The 20,000-nt window shown below is 35.6% G+C and overlaps 1 protein-coding gene across 1 annotated transcript in view; it reads left to right on the top strand.

Annotated features, from left to right (window-relative positions):
• The window catches only part of LOC106880428 (organic cation transporter protein), a 79,477-nt gene that overhangs the window by 22,977 nt on the left and 36,500 nt on the right, over window positions 1-20,000 (top strand). The window contains exons 2-3 of the mRNA XM_014930342.2: window positions 9,128-9,341; window positions 18,497-18,600. Of these exons, the coding sequence (XP_014785828.1) occupies window positions 9,128-9,341; window positions 18,497-18,600 (318 nt within the window). The remainder of the gene's footprint in view (window positions 1-9,127; window positions 9,342-18,496; window positions 18,601-20,000) is intronic.

Raw genomic sequence — 20,000 nt, 5'->3', positions numbered from 1 at the left:
AGTCAGAAAAGAGCTTATGGCCAAATTCCTTTAGTGATTAACAGGCACCGAAGTTTTGCTAGCATTTCAAAAGTGTTGCATGACAGTTACCAACATATTTCAGAAAAATATCCTCATTTCCGACAAATATTTCCTCTTCTGCCTATTGTAGCCTTTAGACATAATAGAAATATTACAGAAATATTGACCAGTACCTCTAATAAAAAGTCAACTGGAGTTTTTGAATGCAGCATCCTCAAAAACACTCATAAGATAAGTAAGCCCTATTTGTTATGCAATAACATCAGTCAGACCAATTCCATCAAGAATTATAACAGAAATGTTATGATTTACACAGAAGGAGGGACCTGTAAGGATTCCCATTTGGTGTATGCAGCGGAAAGCACCAAACACAAAATGATTCATGTTGGCTGCACAACAGAATGATTGCAAAAAAGATTTAACGGACATAGGTACAACATCAGGCACAATAACAGTAGTTCCACAGAACTTGCGGAGCATTTCACATCAAACAGGTGTAAATTTGAGGAGGATCTGAAGGTGCACGTTTTCAAAAAATGCCCTCATTCTACTGCACGTTCAGTCCTCAAAACCCATGATGATAGATATATTTGTGAACTGTTGACATCTCAGCCTGGAGGAATTAATAAAATGGCAGATGAATTCCACCATATTTATACTAAACGTTTTGACTGAATAATTTTTTCTCCAGTTTTTTTTTTCTTTTTGTTTTCTTGTTTCTCTCCTTCCTTCTGCTACCTTTGGAAAAAGACCAAAGGCTGATGATGTCGTTTCACTTAGAAAGAAATGCAGTTATTCCTATTTAATTTTGAATGTTTAAGCATTTCCTATCTTTGAATTTAATTTCACGGAGTGTCAAAATATTGTTCAACCAATAAAATATCTATTGCAATTGCATCACACTCTTCATCTTGTCTGTTAATCTTTGTGAAGAGCTACGTCAATCCTTTTAAAATAATAATAATAATAATATAATAATAATAATAATAATAATAATAAGTTAAATGAATGTATTTATACAAATAATTATTTAGTATAATGAAGGCATCCTATTTGTAATTTGTAATTGATATTAGATTACTAGTATAATGATGTAATTTACAGTAACTACAAGAACATGCACTCAAAGGATTCAAAATTTTGAATTAATCCACTAAAAAATTAATTTTTCAAATTCAGCATTATTATATAGATAAAGATGACAAAACTAGCAGATATACATACACACACACATACATACATATATATATATACATACATATATATATATATATATATATATATATATATATATATATATATATATATATATATATATATATATATATATATATATATATATATATATATATATACATACACACACATATATACAAATACATATCTATACACACATACTACTCATACATAAAGTTTTACACAGATTCCCACATCCATACATATATATACACAGATATATACATACAAGAAAAATATACAGATGTATACAACCAAAACATACACATAGACCTTGAGTGACTGCATCACAACCAAAGCATTTTGTAGGGGATTAGTGGAGGGGAGGTACAATGACGATCTCGGGGCGAACCTGGGCATCGACAAGGAATACCTGACCCGCCTGTTCAAGACGACTTTCGGGCCGGGACCTATGATGGACAACTTCCAGAGATCCCTGGCCTGGCAGTGCTATTGAGAAGCACTACCTGTTCGGGATAAGCTCTGCAGGCATGGCTTGAGAAACACCAGGCCGACCTGCCCGAAATGCGGTCAGAGCGACGAAACCATTCTGCATGCACCCGTGCAGTGTTCAACCATTTCTGACTTGTGGGCTTATGTCAAACGACTGCTGTCAAGGTCAACCCGGGCAGAGTTGCTCCAGAGCAATGTGACACTCGCGGTGCCATTCGCCCTTCCTCGGCCTCTTCTTGATCCACGACTGCAGCTCAGTCAGAGAGACGAGCTGTGGGAAAGCGCATCGCACAAGTTAAAGGTATTTCAACCTGGACTACTCCCTTCTTAAGATTACATCTAGGATTGTGTTATCCTAAGTATCTTTTCCTTGTTTTCCTTGTATAAGATGATGAGGTGCACTTTGAAGTAGATTTGTCTGTATTTTTCATATTTTTTCTTTCCTGTTTAAGAGATTGGCAGATGGTCCTTGGTAAACTATAGCAGATTTCACTCTGTTGCAATCTTTAAGGTTAAGTTTCCAGTTTGAAGATGACATTCTCCCCTCTCCCAGAAGTCTTGGAAGCTCAAGAAAATTAAAAAGCCATAGGCACTGTTTTTCCCTCTTGAAAAAAGAAATAATCAATATATTTGGACATCTATGTATCTACTGTGTACTTATATATTCCTGTATAAATGGAGATGTTTTAAGATGAATATACCTAAACATTTATGCTTATGTAAGTGAAGAGAATCTTGAGTCTATAAACTACACACCACTAAATTATAACTAATTGTTTCATAACTAACAACTCACCTTGCTTCTGTCTGCTCTTTTATTAAGGTAGATGGGATTAACTGTTTCATCTCGAGTAAATGATACATGCTATTAACTTTTTAGCAAAGAAAACATCTTATTCACTGAACCAGTAGTTGTCAATCAAGAGCACAACATCAAAGGAGACATGAGAAATACTGTTAGAGAGTACAAAATAATTTTATTTTGATGTCTGTAAAAAATATCATCATCATCATCATCATCATCATCATCATCATCATAGTTTTAACATTCACTTTTCCTTCTGTGCATGGGTAAGACAGAATTCATTGATGCAGATTTTCAACAGCCAGATGAACTTCCTATCACCAACCCCTACCTGTTTTCAAGCAAGGTAATATTTCCCTATGGCTGGATGTTTCATGGCAGATTGAAAATAAAAAAAACACTGCTTCTATAATAGTGATGGTCCTATATAACCATCTCATGATAACAAGACAAGATGACACAAATACACTCACACACGCACGCACACACACACATACACACACACACATACACACACACACACACACACACACACACACACACACACACACACACACACACACACACACACACACACACACACACACATGGTTGTCTTCTTTAAGTTTCCATCTACCAAATTTACTCACAAAACTTAGCTGGGCCCAGGCTATAATTAAAAAAATACTTGCCCAAGATACCACATCCTGGGTCTGAACACAAAACCAAGTAGTTGAGAAGCAGACTTCTTAATCACACAGCCATGCATGTGCCTTATATAATGAAATACTGCCAAACTGAAACCCTAATGTAGATCTAATAATCTGAGTAGGAAAATATTTGTACAAGACTAGCAGAATGTGAGACTCTGGTAATCATTCTCATTAACATGTGCTGATATGAGTTGAATGATTTTTCTGAAGTAGTGTTGCCCTTCTTATTGCCAAGATTTTTAGTTGCCTCTTATAACATGCAAAGATGTGGTGCACTTATTCTAAAACTGGGATACACAAGGTAAAATGGAAGAATCTGTTCTAGATAGATATAATGTGGCATTATCAGTGGCAGTTGGTTTGTGAAATTACTATAGTTTTAAGTGAAGTTTTGATTGTAGGAGAACTATTTCCCTTTGGCAGAACTGTTATCCATCTCTGTGTGATTTGGTTAGGTTAGCCAACCGTTTTGCCTCTCACATAGATACACACTGTTGCCTATTATAAAGTCACAGGAAAATTTTAATCAGTCCCAGCCAAGCCTCCAAGAAAATCAGATGTAATTTGTCATGTCGCTGTCAGAGCTCAACTCCACCATGTAGACAATATCAAAGGAAGAAATACTCTAGAACTAAATGACTATTTATGGACTGTTCGAGCATTTATCCTGTTCACATTTTGCAATATACAGTAACAGTAAGTGTTACGTGTTATTTATGCTGCATACACCTTCTTCTGGATTCGTGACCCTATAACAAGTAGCTCAAACTTTTCTTTTGTTCACTTAAGACACTGTTATGCTCTGTATGCTGTCAAGCAAACCTCGATTTAATGCTATTGTCATTTCCTCTTATAATAAATTATGTTCTATTAAGCCTTCTGAACATTGTCTATTATTGCTTTACAAGGTATTGTACTACCACTGTTATGAAAAGTCAGATGTTATTTTAGTGCCTATTCACTAAAAATTGATAACCCTGAACTGAAAGAACTGCAGTCTTCACTCAAATCTCCACTAAAAATTGGTGATTCAAGTGAAACTCTAGAATTCATCTTCTTCATCTCAAACTTGTACCTAACAGAGTATGCATCCTTCTTCCAGGGAAATACATATTCTTTGAAATAATCTCCTTCTGAAGTATTTTTCTCCCACAATGTCGACTGCCAATGTTTTATGCCAGTGAATACAGCTTGGAGCTTAGTCCAACATGGCACCTGTCTTCATCTTCCTCGATTTTTCCTGTGAATTTGCTGCTCTGAGCATGCACAGTGGATGTATACACCAAATGCCATGGGTTCCCTGTTAAATTCGCCTGCCTTGGATTTTCCATGTGTGATGACTTCGTGATTTTTATAACATTTTGATGAAAGACTTATTCTTCTTTTCTCACCAGTTTGGTGTATATTCATCTCCAGGCAAACAAAACCTTTCATTTTTCAAGTAGGAGGTCATTATTTCTTCCTTGCCTTCTTCAAGAGACCCAGTGTTCCTAGCTGCTATTTCTGATTCTTTTCTTATCGAAGTTTTCACTGTCCTTCCATCATGGGTAACAACTCATTGCCAAATTTTATCAGTGATGTTCGTGCATGGCTAATAACATATCCTCAGAGGCACAACAGCTTCACATATTACTCACTGTTAAACCAGCTTCTTTAACATTGACAATTAAGGATCTCATTACCGATCTGCCAGCAGATGTCACTTATTACAGTATTAAAACAAAGATCTTATGACGGACTTCTTTATTGGCATCTTTATTGGCAGAGTAAAAATTTCGCATATTAGTGAATGATGAACTCCTTGGTGATCATATGCTTTCACAGCTATTATGATGAATGAAGGAACTGGCTGAAAAACGTGCTGGCAGATAGTGTAATGATCAAACAACTCTTTTTCTCCAGGCTGCCACCTAATATTCAGGCCATTTTGGCACCTATGATGGAAACCAGTTCAGCAGATTAACTAGCTTTTTCTGCAGACAAAATCATGGATTATACTGGTAACCCTGCCACATCTACTTCGTTAGGACCAACAGCAAACTATTCTTCTTTCTTTTGGCAAGTTGCTTAATTGTCGTCGGATCAGCCCACTGCGGCTGCTACATTAAAGGCAATATTGGATTTTACTAGAGAAGTGCAACTCTTATGTGTCTCATGCACTCAGTCTCCTCGATGTCAGCCATGAAATCATTCTTTTTTGCCACGTCGCCAATATCCTTCATATTCATCATCGTTTTATTAGTATCACAAACATTTTGGTACTTCCACACACCAGAGTAAACAGCCTTGTTCTTTTTCTAAGCAGAGAAATTCTTCACTGGAGAACTGAGCAGGTCACCTACCCCACCAGCGCACACTCATAATTGTGCATTCTTTGTTATGGATTCGTCTTCATATGTACGCTGTCTGATTGATACTGAGGTGACTTTTAGTATTTGGCCCTTGAAGCTTCTTAAGGATAAACCCCCACTTTCACCAATTTCTTTGCAAGCTCTCAATCATTCTCATATTCCTACTTATGGCCAAATCTCTTGCTTTTGGACCTGAATTTGCATAGAGATTTTACCTGGGTTTTCATCGTTGCAGATTTGCCATATCCTATCCTGGGCATTGATTTCTTACATCACTACAATCTTCTCGAGGATATGCATGCACATTGTTTATTGGATGTGAACATGGATCTTTTTGTTTCTGGTCATAAACTATTGAATCCAGCAATCAGTCCAATTTTCTTTTTCGCTGCTTCTGATGACCCATACCTTTTACATTCCTTTCCAGAATTAACCAATTTGAATTTTGTAGTGAGTACTCCTACTCACTCTATCAAACATTTTATTGAAACCAAGAGTGCTTCTGTCTTTTCTCACCCTCCTCATCTCTCTCAGGAGAAATTGAAAGTGGTCAAGGCAGAATTCAATCATATGTTGTAATTGGGGATCATTCGCCCTTTTTCTAGTCCATAGACATCTCCATTACATATGGTCATGAAACGCTCTGGAGTTGGCATCTGACAGGAGACTTCAGGTGCTTGAATTCAATCACTGTGCCAGATCGCTCACATCCAAGATTTTGCTTCTTCTCTCCACTGATGTACCATCTTTTCGAAATTGGACGTCAAATACTGGTGAATCCTGCTTGGGGCATTTGAATTTTTAACTATGCTGTTTGGGTTACGAAATGCTGCAAGTACCTTCCAGCATTTCATGGATGAGGTCGTTCACGATTTTGACTTCGTATACTCCTATATCAATGATATTCTGGTTGCAAGTGCTTCGCTGGAAGAACATAGCACTCACCTACTTTTTGAGTGGTTTAGGCAGTACCAAGTTCACATTAACCTTGCAAAGTGTGTTTTTGGTGTGTTGTTTTCACTTATCTTTTTGGGCCACATCATCAGCGCTGATGGAACAGCACCACTTCCAGATAAAGTGAATGCTCTTCAGGATATTCCCTCACCTACTTTTTTGTGACAGCCTTGACAGTTCCTTGGTCTTCTTAATTATTATCACCATTTTATTCCACATTGTGCAAACTTCCTGTCCCCTCTGTCTGATCTTTTACAAAATAGAAAAAAGAAAGACGAACCTATTTCTCTTGATCTGGTTCATCTTGAGGCATTTACCAAAGTCTAACAGGCATTGGTTAGTGCTTCTCTTCTCAAATATCCTGTGTCTGATGCCCAGCTTTCACTGGTCGTGGATGCATCAGACACAGCTGTTGGTGCAGTTTTGAAGCAACATCACCAGCAGCAAGTACAACCTCTTGCTATCTTCTTTAGACAGTTTAAGCATGTCCAGCCATGAACTTCTGGCTATGTACCTGGCAGTTAAACACTTTCAACACGCACTTGAAAGTTGCCAATTTATAATCTATACCGATCATCGTCCGCTTACTTTTGCGCTTCATTTGAAGCCCAACAGATATTCACCTTACAAAACTCGTGACCTAAATTTTGTTTCACAGTTTACCAATGATATTCATCATATCTCTGGTGCACAGAATGCAGTGGCAGATATTCTCTCTTGCCTCCATGTAAATTCTTTGTCACCTTCAGATATCAACTTCCATCTTCTTTCTGTGGATCAGCCTCCCCTAGAGTCAATCAATCTTGCTTAACCAGAATTTGCAACGTGTAAATTTAAGTACTTGCCTGTGCCTACTTCTCTCATGCAAATATTATGTGACATCTCGATGGATATACCATGTCTTCTTGTTCCAGAGACTCACTGTTGAATTGTTTTCCAGACTCTGCATAGTCTCTCACATCCTGGAGCTTCAGCCACAGTGAAACTCATTTCAGCTAGATTCTTCTGGCCAAATATGAGCTGAGATATCACTGCTTGGTCATGTTCTTGTCTCTCCTGCTGAAAAGCTAAAGTGCATAGGCACATTCATGTGCCTCTCAGTATGTTCAGCACCCTGGACACTCATCTAAGTAACATCCATATCAATCTAGTGGCCAGTTAATCAAGGCTTTACATATCACCTTATGTGCATCAACCACTTTACACGTCGGCCGGAAGCCATCCCTTTGTGTGATATTACAGCAGAATTGGGTTGGATATCATGTTACAGCGTTTCTACTATGATGACCACTGACCATGGTAGGCAGTTTGAATCCTAGCTCTTACATGAGCTTTTGAAAATTCTAGGTGTGCGGTGCATTCAGACAACTTAGTACCATCCAGCTTTAGCACATGGAATTACCTTTTGGGCATGTTTTCATTTTGCTTTGCTGTGTTAATTTTTGTCTTGCTGTATTACTGTGCTTCTTTTTCAGCATTTTGTATTTTCTTCTTTTCCTTTTCTATTTATGTGTTACCTTCCAGAATATTTGCTCCTTTATGTTGATTGCCCTTTTGGTCTGAGCAAGAGGTTGTTTAGGAGCACTATTTCCGTTTGGCGGAACTGTTGTCTGTCTATGCATGGTTTGGTTAGTGTGGCCAACCACTTTACCTCACACATAGATACACACTGCCACCTGTTATAAAGTCACAGGAAAATTTTAATCAGTCCCAGCCAAACCTCCAAGAAAGTTAGACATAATTTGTCATATCACTGTCAGAGCTCAATTCCACCATGTAAACAATATCAAAGGAAGAAGCATTCTAGAACTAAATAACTATTTATGGACTGTTCGAACATTTATCCTGTTCACATCTTACAATATACAGTAACAGTAAGTGTTACATGTTATTTATGCTGCATACACGTTCTTCTAGATTTGTGACCCTATAACAAGTAGCTCAAACTTTTCTTTTGTTCACTTAGGACACTGTTATGCCCTGTATGCTGTCAAGCAAACCTCGATTTAATGTTATCATAATTTCCTCTTTTAATAAATTAGTATATTCTATTAAGCCTTCTGAACGTTGTCTATTATTGCATTAATACACCATTTTGAGTGTGGCCGTTGCCAGTACCACCTGACTGGCCTTCGTGCCGATGGCACGTAAAAGCACCCACTACACTCTCTGAGTGGTTGGCGTTAGGAAGGGCATCCAGCTGTAGAAACTCTGCCAAATCAGATTGAGCCTGGTGTAGCCATCTGGTTTCACCAGTCCTCAGTCAAATCGTCCAACTCATGCTAGCATGGAAAGCGGACGTTAAACGATGATGATGATGATGATGATGATATACTACTGCTGTTATAAAAATTTAGATGTTATTTTAGTGCCTATTCACTAAAAGATCAAGCAAAGTTGAGTGGGGTCATTCTACTTCACCATTACAATACTATTTTGAATATATAAGTAATGCAGTGATTGCTTTCATATTTTTTTTCTTGAACTCTTTTACAAAGATGTACTCATAAGCTTCACTTAATGTAGATATTAACTTAATAAAATAATTTTATTTAGCAAAGAAACTATAATTATCAACCAAAATATAATAGTGTAACTTTTTTTTTTCATGACAGGTGTGCTATTCCAGGCTGGGAAAATGATACTTACAAAGTGCAGAGTGACACTCATGCTTGGTATATAAACCATTCCTTGCCCAGTGACAATAGAAAATGTAAGGTTTATCAATTTAACTATTCAGATTTTAATGATTGGAATACCTCTAAAGAGGTCAACTGTCATGCATGGGTCTATGATAAATCAAGTGTTCCATCAACAGCTGCTTCTGATGTAAGTATGACTTCTTTCTTTTGAAAGCTTTCATAAAAATATTGAATAGTTTCATGCTGTTGCTTCCAGAAAATGTTTGAAGAGTAGAATCATTAAAGCTGGAATTTGATCTAACTTTCTACATTCTGATTTCAAATCCTGTCAAGGACAACATTGTCATTTCATTCTTTCAAGGTTTATAGAATAAAGTACCATTCATGTACTGGGGGTGATTTCATCAACTAACTACTTCCTTGTCAATTTTCTGGCCTTGTACCCATGTTAAAAATTACCATTTTTTTCTCTGGCAATAAAGTATTTTTGTCAATAGGATAAACATCATATGATATTTTAAGAATTAAATGCAGTTATCATTGCTCTATTGAAATCATGGATACTTAAGTTTGTGGCTTGGTTAGCTGGAAGCTGGAAATTTGTTCGAGCTGTGTGTCATTTGCCACATAAAACCAACCATAATATTCAGTTTTAATGAATCATATTTATTTCCATATTGGCATTACAAAGGTTACTTACCAGATGTTGTTATTCTTAATACCAGTAGTTATTTTGTGTGAATGATTGTTTGGTGAGAGGAGAAAATGAAAGTCTTCATGCTTGGTGAAGTGTTCTTTTAACATAAGGTCGAAATGGCTTGGCTGCTGGTACACTAAGATAACCTCTACATGTCTCCTGGCTCATCTAACTCCTCTCCTTTGTATTTCTTATGCATCTCAATTTATAACCATGATTTGGCATAGAACTACATGGAATTTTCCATTAGTTTTACTACCACACAAATACACCAGAACAACAACTGGCTAAAAGATAGACCAAGATCACCTGATATGTCATGTCCATCATTTGTTAATGGGTTGATGTAGTTTTGAATGTTAGTACTACTACAAGTTAATACAATACAACATGACCAAATAAGAATTCATACTGCATTTCATTCATTTCCAAGACATTTAATTTGCACCTAGTAGTGAATAGGTACTGTAGGATAGGGCCAAATTGCCACTGTAAACAAAGTCAAATAATGTAACTGATAAGTGCCTTGTTAGCCTGCAGTGCTGGATTCAATCCTCTTCTAATTCTGGAAAGAATCAGGGAAAATTACTCTAACATATCGTTTCTTTGAACCAGCACAAGAAAATTAGTGTTTTCTTGTTTCATGTAACTCTATGTAACTCTATGTCTCTCTTCAACTAAGACTTTAATGTTGCACAGGTCTACAGAACTAACCCTCTACAACAGTCTCCACTCTATAACAGAAGAAAGAGCAAAGTCAACACTGAAAGGAATTTTAATAAAAAATACATTTTAATTTTGTGTTTCTTTATTCTATTCTTGTTGTGGTGAAATCCTGACACCCCTGTGGGATAGCAAATAAGCTGTCCTAAACCTTATAAATGCGTGTGCGTACTGGCAGTGTAAGGTACAGTGTGGTGTGTGCAGTCGCATTTGTGAAGGCAGTCAAAGTCGTTGAGAAGAGATATAAGTTTGTTACATGCTTGTCACTGATTTAGTTTTTGTAGTGTTACAGTGTAGTTTATAACCAAACTCAAGGATATAAGAGTGGTGACAAGGCATTCGAAGCTCACTGTGGACGTTCTTAGCATGGAACACATATTAGCTTCTGTGGTACAGTTGCAATGGCAACTACAATAACAAGAACAGCAGCAACAGTTGCAACGACAACTACAACAGCAACAAGAACAACAGAAACAGCAACAACAGGTACAACAGCAACAACAACAACAGCAAAATCAATAGTTGTTGGAATTATTGTTGCAGTCCAAAAACACTTCAGGTTCATTTTCAGCAGATGGGGCTGAAGAATTTACTTATAATCCAGAAGAAGGGATTATATTTTCTGCATACTTCAGAAGGTATGAAGGAATCTTCAAAGAAGAATGTAGAAACTGGATGAACGAAAAGAAGGTGCGACTTCTTTCAAGGAAATTATCACCCGCAGAACATGAAAAGTATTGTAATTACATCCTGCCGAGAAAACCATCCAAGATTTGTTTCAAGGAAACGTTATGGTCTCTTAAGGAAACGTTATGGTCTCTTAAGGAAACGTTATGGTCTCTCTTCAACTAAAACCATCCAAGATTTGTTTCAAGGAAACAAATTTTGGTTGTTTTTTCTCGGCAGGATGTAATTACAATACTTTTCATGTTCTGCGGGTGATAATTTCCTTAAAAGAAGTTGTACCTTCCTTTCGTCCATTCAGTTTCTACATTCTTCTTTGAAGATTCCTTCATACCTTCTGAAGTATGCAGAAAATGTAATCTCTTCTTCTGGATTACAAGTAAATTCTTCAACCCCGTCTACCGAAAATGAACCTGAAGTGTTTTTGGACTGCAACAATAATTCCAATAGAAAATGTGAAGAATTTTTAAGTAAACGAATTAACACCAGACATGTTAAAATGTCTAATCTTTGTACAAGGATTAACTGCAAGCAAAGATGCAGAGATACGGGCTCGGATATTGACAAAACTAGAACAAGATTCGAAAACTAACTCTACAGGCAGTGGCTGAAGAATGCCAAAGGATTACAAACTTATGACAGGATGCAGGAAAAATTGAAAATGATTATTCAAATATACATATGTGTCGACTTGTAATAGATAAAAAAAACAACAGTCAAGACCCAAACAATGCTATAGGTGTGGAGAAATAGATTTTAAAAGAAACTGTCCTTTTAAAAATCTAAAATGTTTGAAATGTGGAAAAAAACAGACATAAGAATTCACATTGTTGGGTGAAACAAAAAATTGAACAAAATTGAAAATTGAACAAGGTTGAAAGAAAAAATTCGAGAAAAAAAGTATTGTCAACACAAAGCGAGGCACAAAAAATAAAATTTGTCTCCATAAATGAAAATAATGTGAATACGAGACTACAGTTGGACACAGGTGGTGATATCACGATAATTAATGATAATACATGGAGACAAATAGGAAAGCCTACACTGAAAGAAACTTCGAAAATTGTGCGAGGTATTTCGGGGAAACAATTGTGATTTTGGGGTGAATTGATAAGTGAGGTGACATTTCGCAGAAAAACTTTGAAAGCCAAAGTTTTTGTATCAAAAAATACGACGAACTTATTTGGCTCAGACTGGATGGAACTACTTAATTTATGGGACTTCTCCATAAATATTTTTTGTAATGTGAATAGTTCTTATGCCAATTGAAATATCATGTCGGAGGATTTAAAAAAAGAAATTAAAAAAGATTTTTCCTGATGTTTTTCTGGAGAAGACAAAAGTAAGATTTCAAGTAAAAGAAAACACTCTACTGGTATTTAAATCAAAGTGAGCTGTACCTTTTGTGATGTTGAATCAAGTCAATTAGGAATTGGATAGACTTGAAAAGCTTGGAGTTATAGAAAAAAATAGATTATTCAGAATGGGCATCACTAGCTGTTTATGTAAAGAAAAAAAAATAAATATGAGTATGCACTGACTCTTCAACAGGCTTGAATGAATGTTTGATGACATACAGTTACCCATTAACAAGTCTGGAGGAAATTTTTGCGAAACTCAATAGAGGAAAATTTTTTTCAAAGCTGGACTTGCTGGAGATGTATTTACAGTTACAAGTTGAGGAGGAATGTTTGAAATTATTAATGATAAACACCCATAAAGATTTATATAAATTCAATCGACTTCCTTTTTGGATAAAGGTGGCACCTAGTATTTTCCAACAGGTGATGGACACTATGCTTGCAGATACAGATTTCACTATAGCTTACTTGGATGACATATTCATAAAATGTGAATCTCAAGGCCAGAATGAGGGACATGTTAAAAAGGTCTTTGAAAGAATAAAGGAGTATGGAATTAAACCTAGAAAGGAAAAATGCAAATTTTTCATGCCAGAAATAAAGTATCTAGGGCAAGTTATCAATAAAGATGGTCACAGGCCAGATTCTTCAAGATCGACTGCAATAAAAAATATACCTCCCCTGAAAAATATTACAACATTACAAGCATTCTCGGGATTCCCAAACTATTACCAAACATATATACCGAATATGCATGAGCTAAGAGCATCCTTAAACAACCTATTGAAAAAAGACGTTAAATAGTATTGGTCGGACAGGTGCCAAAATGTGTTCGAAGAAATTTTTAAAGTTTTAACATTGGAACTGTCATTATCGCACTTTGATCCAAATTTTAAAATATTAGTAGCATCAGATGCTAGTGAAGGTGGTATAAGAGCTGTAATTTTGTAGAAGTATGGAAATGATAGACTACAACTCATCACTCATGCTTTATGTTCATTGTTGGTAGCTGAAAAAAACTACAGCTAAATTGAGAAGGAGAAATTAGCCATGATTTTTGCGATGAAAAAATTTTACAAATTCATACATGGAAGGAAATTCAGTCTGCAGACAGATCACTGCCCATTGTTGACAATTTACGGATCGAAAAATGGTATCCCCACACATACAGCCTATCAATTGCAGTGCTGGGGGACAATCCTGCTAAATTATGACTTTAAGATGGAATTTCTACCATTGAAAAAACTGGGACATGTGGGTGGACTGTCAAGATTGATACCTAAATATAATGAGGACACAGTAATAGGGACATTAAAAACTAAAATCGAAATTAAAAAAATATACTCTGCAACATAGTACGTGAACTACCTGTCACTTTAGAGGAAATAAAAATTAAAGCAGAGAAGGATGTGTTCATAATAAAAATGAAAAAAATAGTGAAGTCAAACAAATACAATAACTCATGTAGCTGAGCGTAATGCGGTTTCAAAATGGTATTCGATATGTGACAACATACTTATGTACGCTCAGAGCATTGTAATACCTGTTTCCTTGCAAAATCGTATACTAAAAGAATTCCACATGGCACATCCAGGAATCATGAGAATGAAGCACTGATGAGGAGCTACGTCTGCTGGCCAAATATGGATCAGGATATTGAAAAATTGCTGAAAGCCTGCAGGGGTTGTGCCCTGACAGCAAAAGCATCACCTATAAAAATTCAGCCTTGGACCAGATTACACACAGACTTTGCAGGACTGTTAAATGGAGGGTATTATCTATTAGCTGTGGATAGTTACATGAAATGACCAGAAATATGTAAATGTAGGGAGCCAACCTCCAAAGTATCAATGGAATTTCTGGATGAACTTTTGCATGATATGGTGTCCTAGACACTATAGTGTCTGATAATGGAACACAGTTCACGTTGAAGAAAATTAAAAACTTTTGCAAAATGCATTCAATAGAGCATAAAACTACTCCGCCATACTATCCGAGATGGCGGAACATTCTGTAGACATGTTTATGAGGGCACTGAAAAAATCTAGGAATGAGCTACTAGCTGATACTGCATTGACACAATTCTTAACACCTAACCCCAGCACCACTTCAGGTATGTCGCCAGCTGAACTAATGTTCGCCAGGAAAGTCAGGTCAGTGTTTGATAAATTACTACATTTTCCTTAATTATTAGAATGTTCAGAAAAAAAGAGTTCCTTTTCATTCATTTCCATAGGGAATTGGATCAATTCATGAATGCTGCTTATTAATTTAAGGAATCTTGTATGGTCCTCCTTACTTTTATTCCAAAATATGAAGCAGTCATCCAAAAATCTTAGGTTTGGAACTGATGATCAACAGTAGTTCTGGACAGAGCATATCCTTTTCCTTCAAAGTACTCCATTACTAGAGTCACAAACGTTAGTGTGATTTTCATCCTCATGGCTGTCTTAGTTGTCAAAGAAGTAGTTGTTTTCCAGTACTAACTGTAATCCTTCATGTATAAATTCTTTTGGGAATCTCTTCTGAATTCTTATTCTTTGTGGATATTGGTTTATCCAGAACTCTAAGCGCAATTTCGAAGGGAATGAAAAATAAAAACTTTTACCTTGTTATTTTTTTATGATCATACTAGGTTTCGAATTTTATTTAGCAAATAAAATAATTTGCTAGGCGAAACTCTCATCAGGGACCACGCCATAACATTAACATATAATTTAGAGACAAATAACACGTGTCTCTTCATTATATATTATAATTTTTCAAATTCACTGCGTAAGTGCAGCTTCATTCGAAATTTCCCTTCGAAATTGCTCTTAAATGTGATTTCAGATACAAAAATATTTTCAATCATTACTGATTAACAATAAATATTTGTTTGTACAGTATGTTTACCTAACAGGCCAGGTAACTTATATGTAAACTATGATGTATGATTGACAGGTTGTTTGATGCCAGGTCAGCCAAGATCCAGCAGGCCTATGATCAAAAGCATTTCTGCTGTGACCATCCATTTTTTAAAATTTTCAGTGATAGTGTGCCCAGGGTTACATGATCCAATGTATCCTTTGTCTTAGAAAGAAAGAAAGAACGAAAGAGAGAGAGAGAGAGAGAGAGAGAGAGAGAGAGAGAGAGAGACAGAGAGACAGAGACAGAGACAGAGGGGGGGGGAGTAGTAAAGTGTGATTTGGGTAAAAGTTTAGCTCTATATCTTTCAGATCAAGAAACCAACTAGAGATTACTAGCTTGAGTAACTTGTGATATCTAATTCAGAGCTCAAATCCTCTGCAACCGTCTTTGTTTATTATCTCCATCAGACTGCCAAACTAAGTAACAATAAATATACTAGATTTGATTTAGTTTCCTATATATTTGGTTCCACACATGTTATGCAGCTGTCTCTAATAAATAGAAGAGATGCAGAATTAATCAAAATGAATTGTGCAAGGAATCAAGGCGGTGGCCAAAGCACATGTTATCTTGAAGTGTGACTCTTCTCTGAGCTTATACTTGGAGATACAATCAAATGCTAAGGCAGCTGACAGAAGTTATTCACAAGAGAGTGGAAATGAAGAAGGATAAGAGAGCACAGTAAGAGAAAGGCATCAAATTTGTGAAGGAAGAACAAGGCAGAAAGAGTGTACACTTCCTTGGTATTTTATTGGGTGATAGCAATGGCAGATAACTGGGAGGTGTTAGTAGACAAAAAAAGAAAAGAAGATGATATCAGCACAAGAGGTAGACATGACCTTTAGAGTTGATCAGGTTCTTGTGCTAGTATGTCACATGATCCTTATGGAATTGACTATTTTGTGGGAAACAAGAAAGGAGGAAGCAGACAAAGAAGATGGGAAAGTATGCAGTGCTGGTGGAAATGTATGAGGCAAATAGAGGTGGAGATTAGGTGCTGGAACTTTATAGGGCTCATTTTTAGGAGTGGATTCAGGTATTGGATGTGAAGTTGAGGCTGATTTGTAAAACAGCAATGGCTTTTTCATGTTGGAAAGTGGAAAAATTGACAAGCAGCTCTGTAGAAGATTCTTATGAAGATTAGATAAAAAGATTAATTAAATATATTCAGAGAATGATTTGGGGTCAGCTAAAGATGGAAGACTTCAAGTGTAAAGTAACAATGATGTTTCTCAAACAAAAGAACATTATTCTGAATCAGTTAACAGTATTGACCATGTAATATTGTGATTAGACTCACAGACTGCCAACTCCAATTAATATTCTAAAATTTTAGGTGCTCATGTTTAGAAGGTTTTGGTCAACTGCTTTTTTTTTGTTGCTGTTGTATGAGTTCTTGGTATAGAACAGGGTGGAGCGATTTTCAAAACATGTTTTCAAGAATATACTTTTTTTTGCGAAATCCTTTAAAAACAACTGTATTAAAATCTGAAGTTTGTAAATTTACATCTTTAGACTCCACAGCCCACTTGAAATTTTGAATAATGAGCAAAAAATCAATTTATAACACATTTGCTGTTCCTCATTTTATTTTTACATTGATTATTACGAAGTGATTTGCTTTTGTGAAATTTTTTTAAAAACAAGAGTGTTAAAATCTCAAGCTCTAAAATTTATAACTTCAAACTCTGCGAGGCACTTGAAATTTCGAAATTATGTGATTCACTATTTAATGAAAATGCTATCAATTCAGAATCCTTTGCTGACTTAGAAGGCCAATTCTTTCTAATAAACCTCTGAACATTCTGTTAAGATTCTGCTTGATCTATTCTGCCAATGGTCCTTTTTCAATTTGTCCGTTGATCCTGTAAAAAATCTTGTTCTCTCTGTAGTACTTTTTTGATTCTACTACAACTTCAGTTTTTAAAGGAGTTGCACTTACAAATAAATCTTTTGCTACATTGTTTTTAAACACTTTGTTTGCAACGATGGCACAATTTTTTTTCTGTTTTTCACAGATCTTAGTAATGCTTGGTACTTTAGATAAAATTTTAAGAGTTTCGTTTTAACTGACTCAGTCATAGCACAAGGGATGGATGCCTTTTGCCAAAGAAGAATTATCTTTTCTGCTACAATTTTGGCAATTTGTTTAATCGAAGATCTTTCTTAACTACATTCGTTTCTTTTTCTCATTCAAATAAAATACATTTTAGTACATCCTTGTAAGTTGGTAAAACTTGCTCAGTAAGATTACATGGAGTACCAAATATTGGGCATTCAATATCATGACGCATTATTGGTTTATGAGTCATCACTAAATGTAAACAAAACTAAACTTCAATACAATGGCCTAAAGTCAAGGCACAAAGCAGTAAACTTCACACATGTACGACATACGCCCACACACAACAACCACTGCAGCAGCACTGGAGAGAAGTTCACACTCCCGTTCTCTTTATGGTCAATGCGGAACCCCAAGATATTAGTCAATTGTATTGAAACTTAGTTTGCAACTTCTTAAGTATATTATATTTACTGTTTTGTATTCTACTATGTAGAAATATGTATTCATTACTACTTATAATCCATTAAATCCAAAATTCAACCAAAAATAGCAATTTTAAAAATGTTCAAGTGTGTTGCAGAGCCTGCAAAAATATTTAACCACAAAGTTCTTTCTTTTAATCCTAATTCGCAACAAAATATTGATTCTTAGTTACCGATTTCGAAAGTTGCATTTTTCGCTCCACTGTTGTATAGAAATTAGGCACAAAAGCTAGTTATCTCCCCATACTCAGAGCTGATAAGCTAAACATTTTTTTACCTCTATTTGTAACTATTGCAAAACCTCTCTGGTTTTTTTCCAATTCTAGATGTTACCAAATTCCATGTAGAAACAAGCAAGAATATTTACAAAAGTTTACTTGTATAGCTTAATAAAACTCCACCAAATTTGCTTTGTTGCAGCTAAACCTTGTGTGTCACAGAACAGTCTTTATCTCAACAATCAACATGCTACTCATGGCAGGTGTTTTTGTTGGATCTTTGTTTTTTGGCACATTTTCAGATCAGTAAGTTCAAATTTAGATTATATTTCAATGTAAACTCATATGTGTATTTTTGTTATTATCATTTTTCTTTTTTCATTGTTTCTATTATTGTTGTTGGTTATTGCTATTTTTGCTTTTTTGTTGGTAACATTTTTTATTATTCATTAACCCTTCAGCATTCAGATTATTCTGTCAAATGTAATGCTTATTTATTCACACAGCTTTGAATTAATCATGCATTTATCCCATAGTCTTGACATTTTGATGATGTGTTGTTAATTTTTAGAATGACATTGTAGGGTAATTGTGATATACTGGATCCAACCAGTTTGAATGTAAAACAGGTAGAATATTTTGGCTAGATATGGCCTGTTTAAAGGCAAAAGGGTTAAACAACTTTTGGGATGGCCAAAAAGTGGAGTGCTTGATAAACGCATTGTGGCATTTATATCACTTTACATTCAAAGTTCAAATCCTACCACAATAATGAGAAATCATCTTCCCAACAGCCGTAAAAAAAAAGTATAAGTCAATCCCCGCTTGTGAGGATGATTTTATAAATTGTGCTCTTCACATGCACTTTATTCCAATATTAGAAAGATAATTATTCATAGCAATAGATATAGTAAAGATTGCAGAAAACCTGATAGGATACTTTCCAGTATCTTCTTCAAGGTCCACTCAATCTTAGCTTCTTGCTTGCTTACATGTCTTGATGTTGATTGCATGCTACATAAAACCAAGGTCACTGTCCATTCAAATGATGTCATTGTCTACAATCTGCTGTGAAAGCATGTCTACCTGTTGAACTGTTTGATGTTTGAAAGACTAGAGAAAAAAATTTTATTACCCATCTTGGAAACAGATGAAAGTTAACATCAGGAAGAGCATCCAGCTCTTATTGCCTCAGTGAGTTTCATCTAACTCATGCTAGCATGGAAAGCTGGATATTAAAACAATGGTGATGATGATAGGGATGATTAGGGGTAGTGATGATAATTATGATGATGATGATGACGTCGACGACGACAACGACGATGATGGTGATGAGGAGGAGGATGGGGAGGGGGACAACGATGACAATGATAATGATGTTAACAATGACAATGACGACAACAACAATGAATACTTTGCATACAGAAGACAGTATCCTCTCTCCTTAACTTATTCACCAACGTCATTGATGAAATACTATGGTTAATTCAATATGTCGTTGAATTAAGTCCATTATTTCAATGGTGGAAGTATGACTTAATGTGTTCCATAAACTTTGTTCTGTGCCTGAGTAAAGAATCAAGGATAGATGGATAGCAGAAACAATAAAGTACTAAACAAAATACCTTGCTTCATTTAGTTTATAACACATTACATATGTATGTATGTATGTATGTATATATATATATATATATATATATATATAT

The sequence above is a fragment of the Octopus bimaculoides genome, chromosome 10 (assembly GCF_001194135.2).
Source record: "Octopus bimaculoides isolate UCB-OBI-ISO-001 chromosome 10, ASM119413v2, whole genome shotgun sequence".
NCBI classification, from domain to species: Eukaryota; Metazoa; Mollusca; class Cephalopoda; order Octopoda; family Octopodidae; genus Octopus; species Octopus bimaculoides.
Note: the sequence above shows the minus strand (reverse complement) of the source record. Positions and strands in the feature narration are given on the sequence as shown.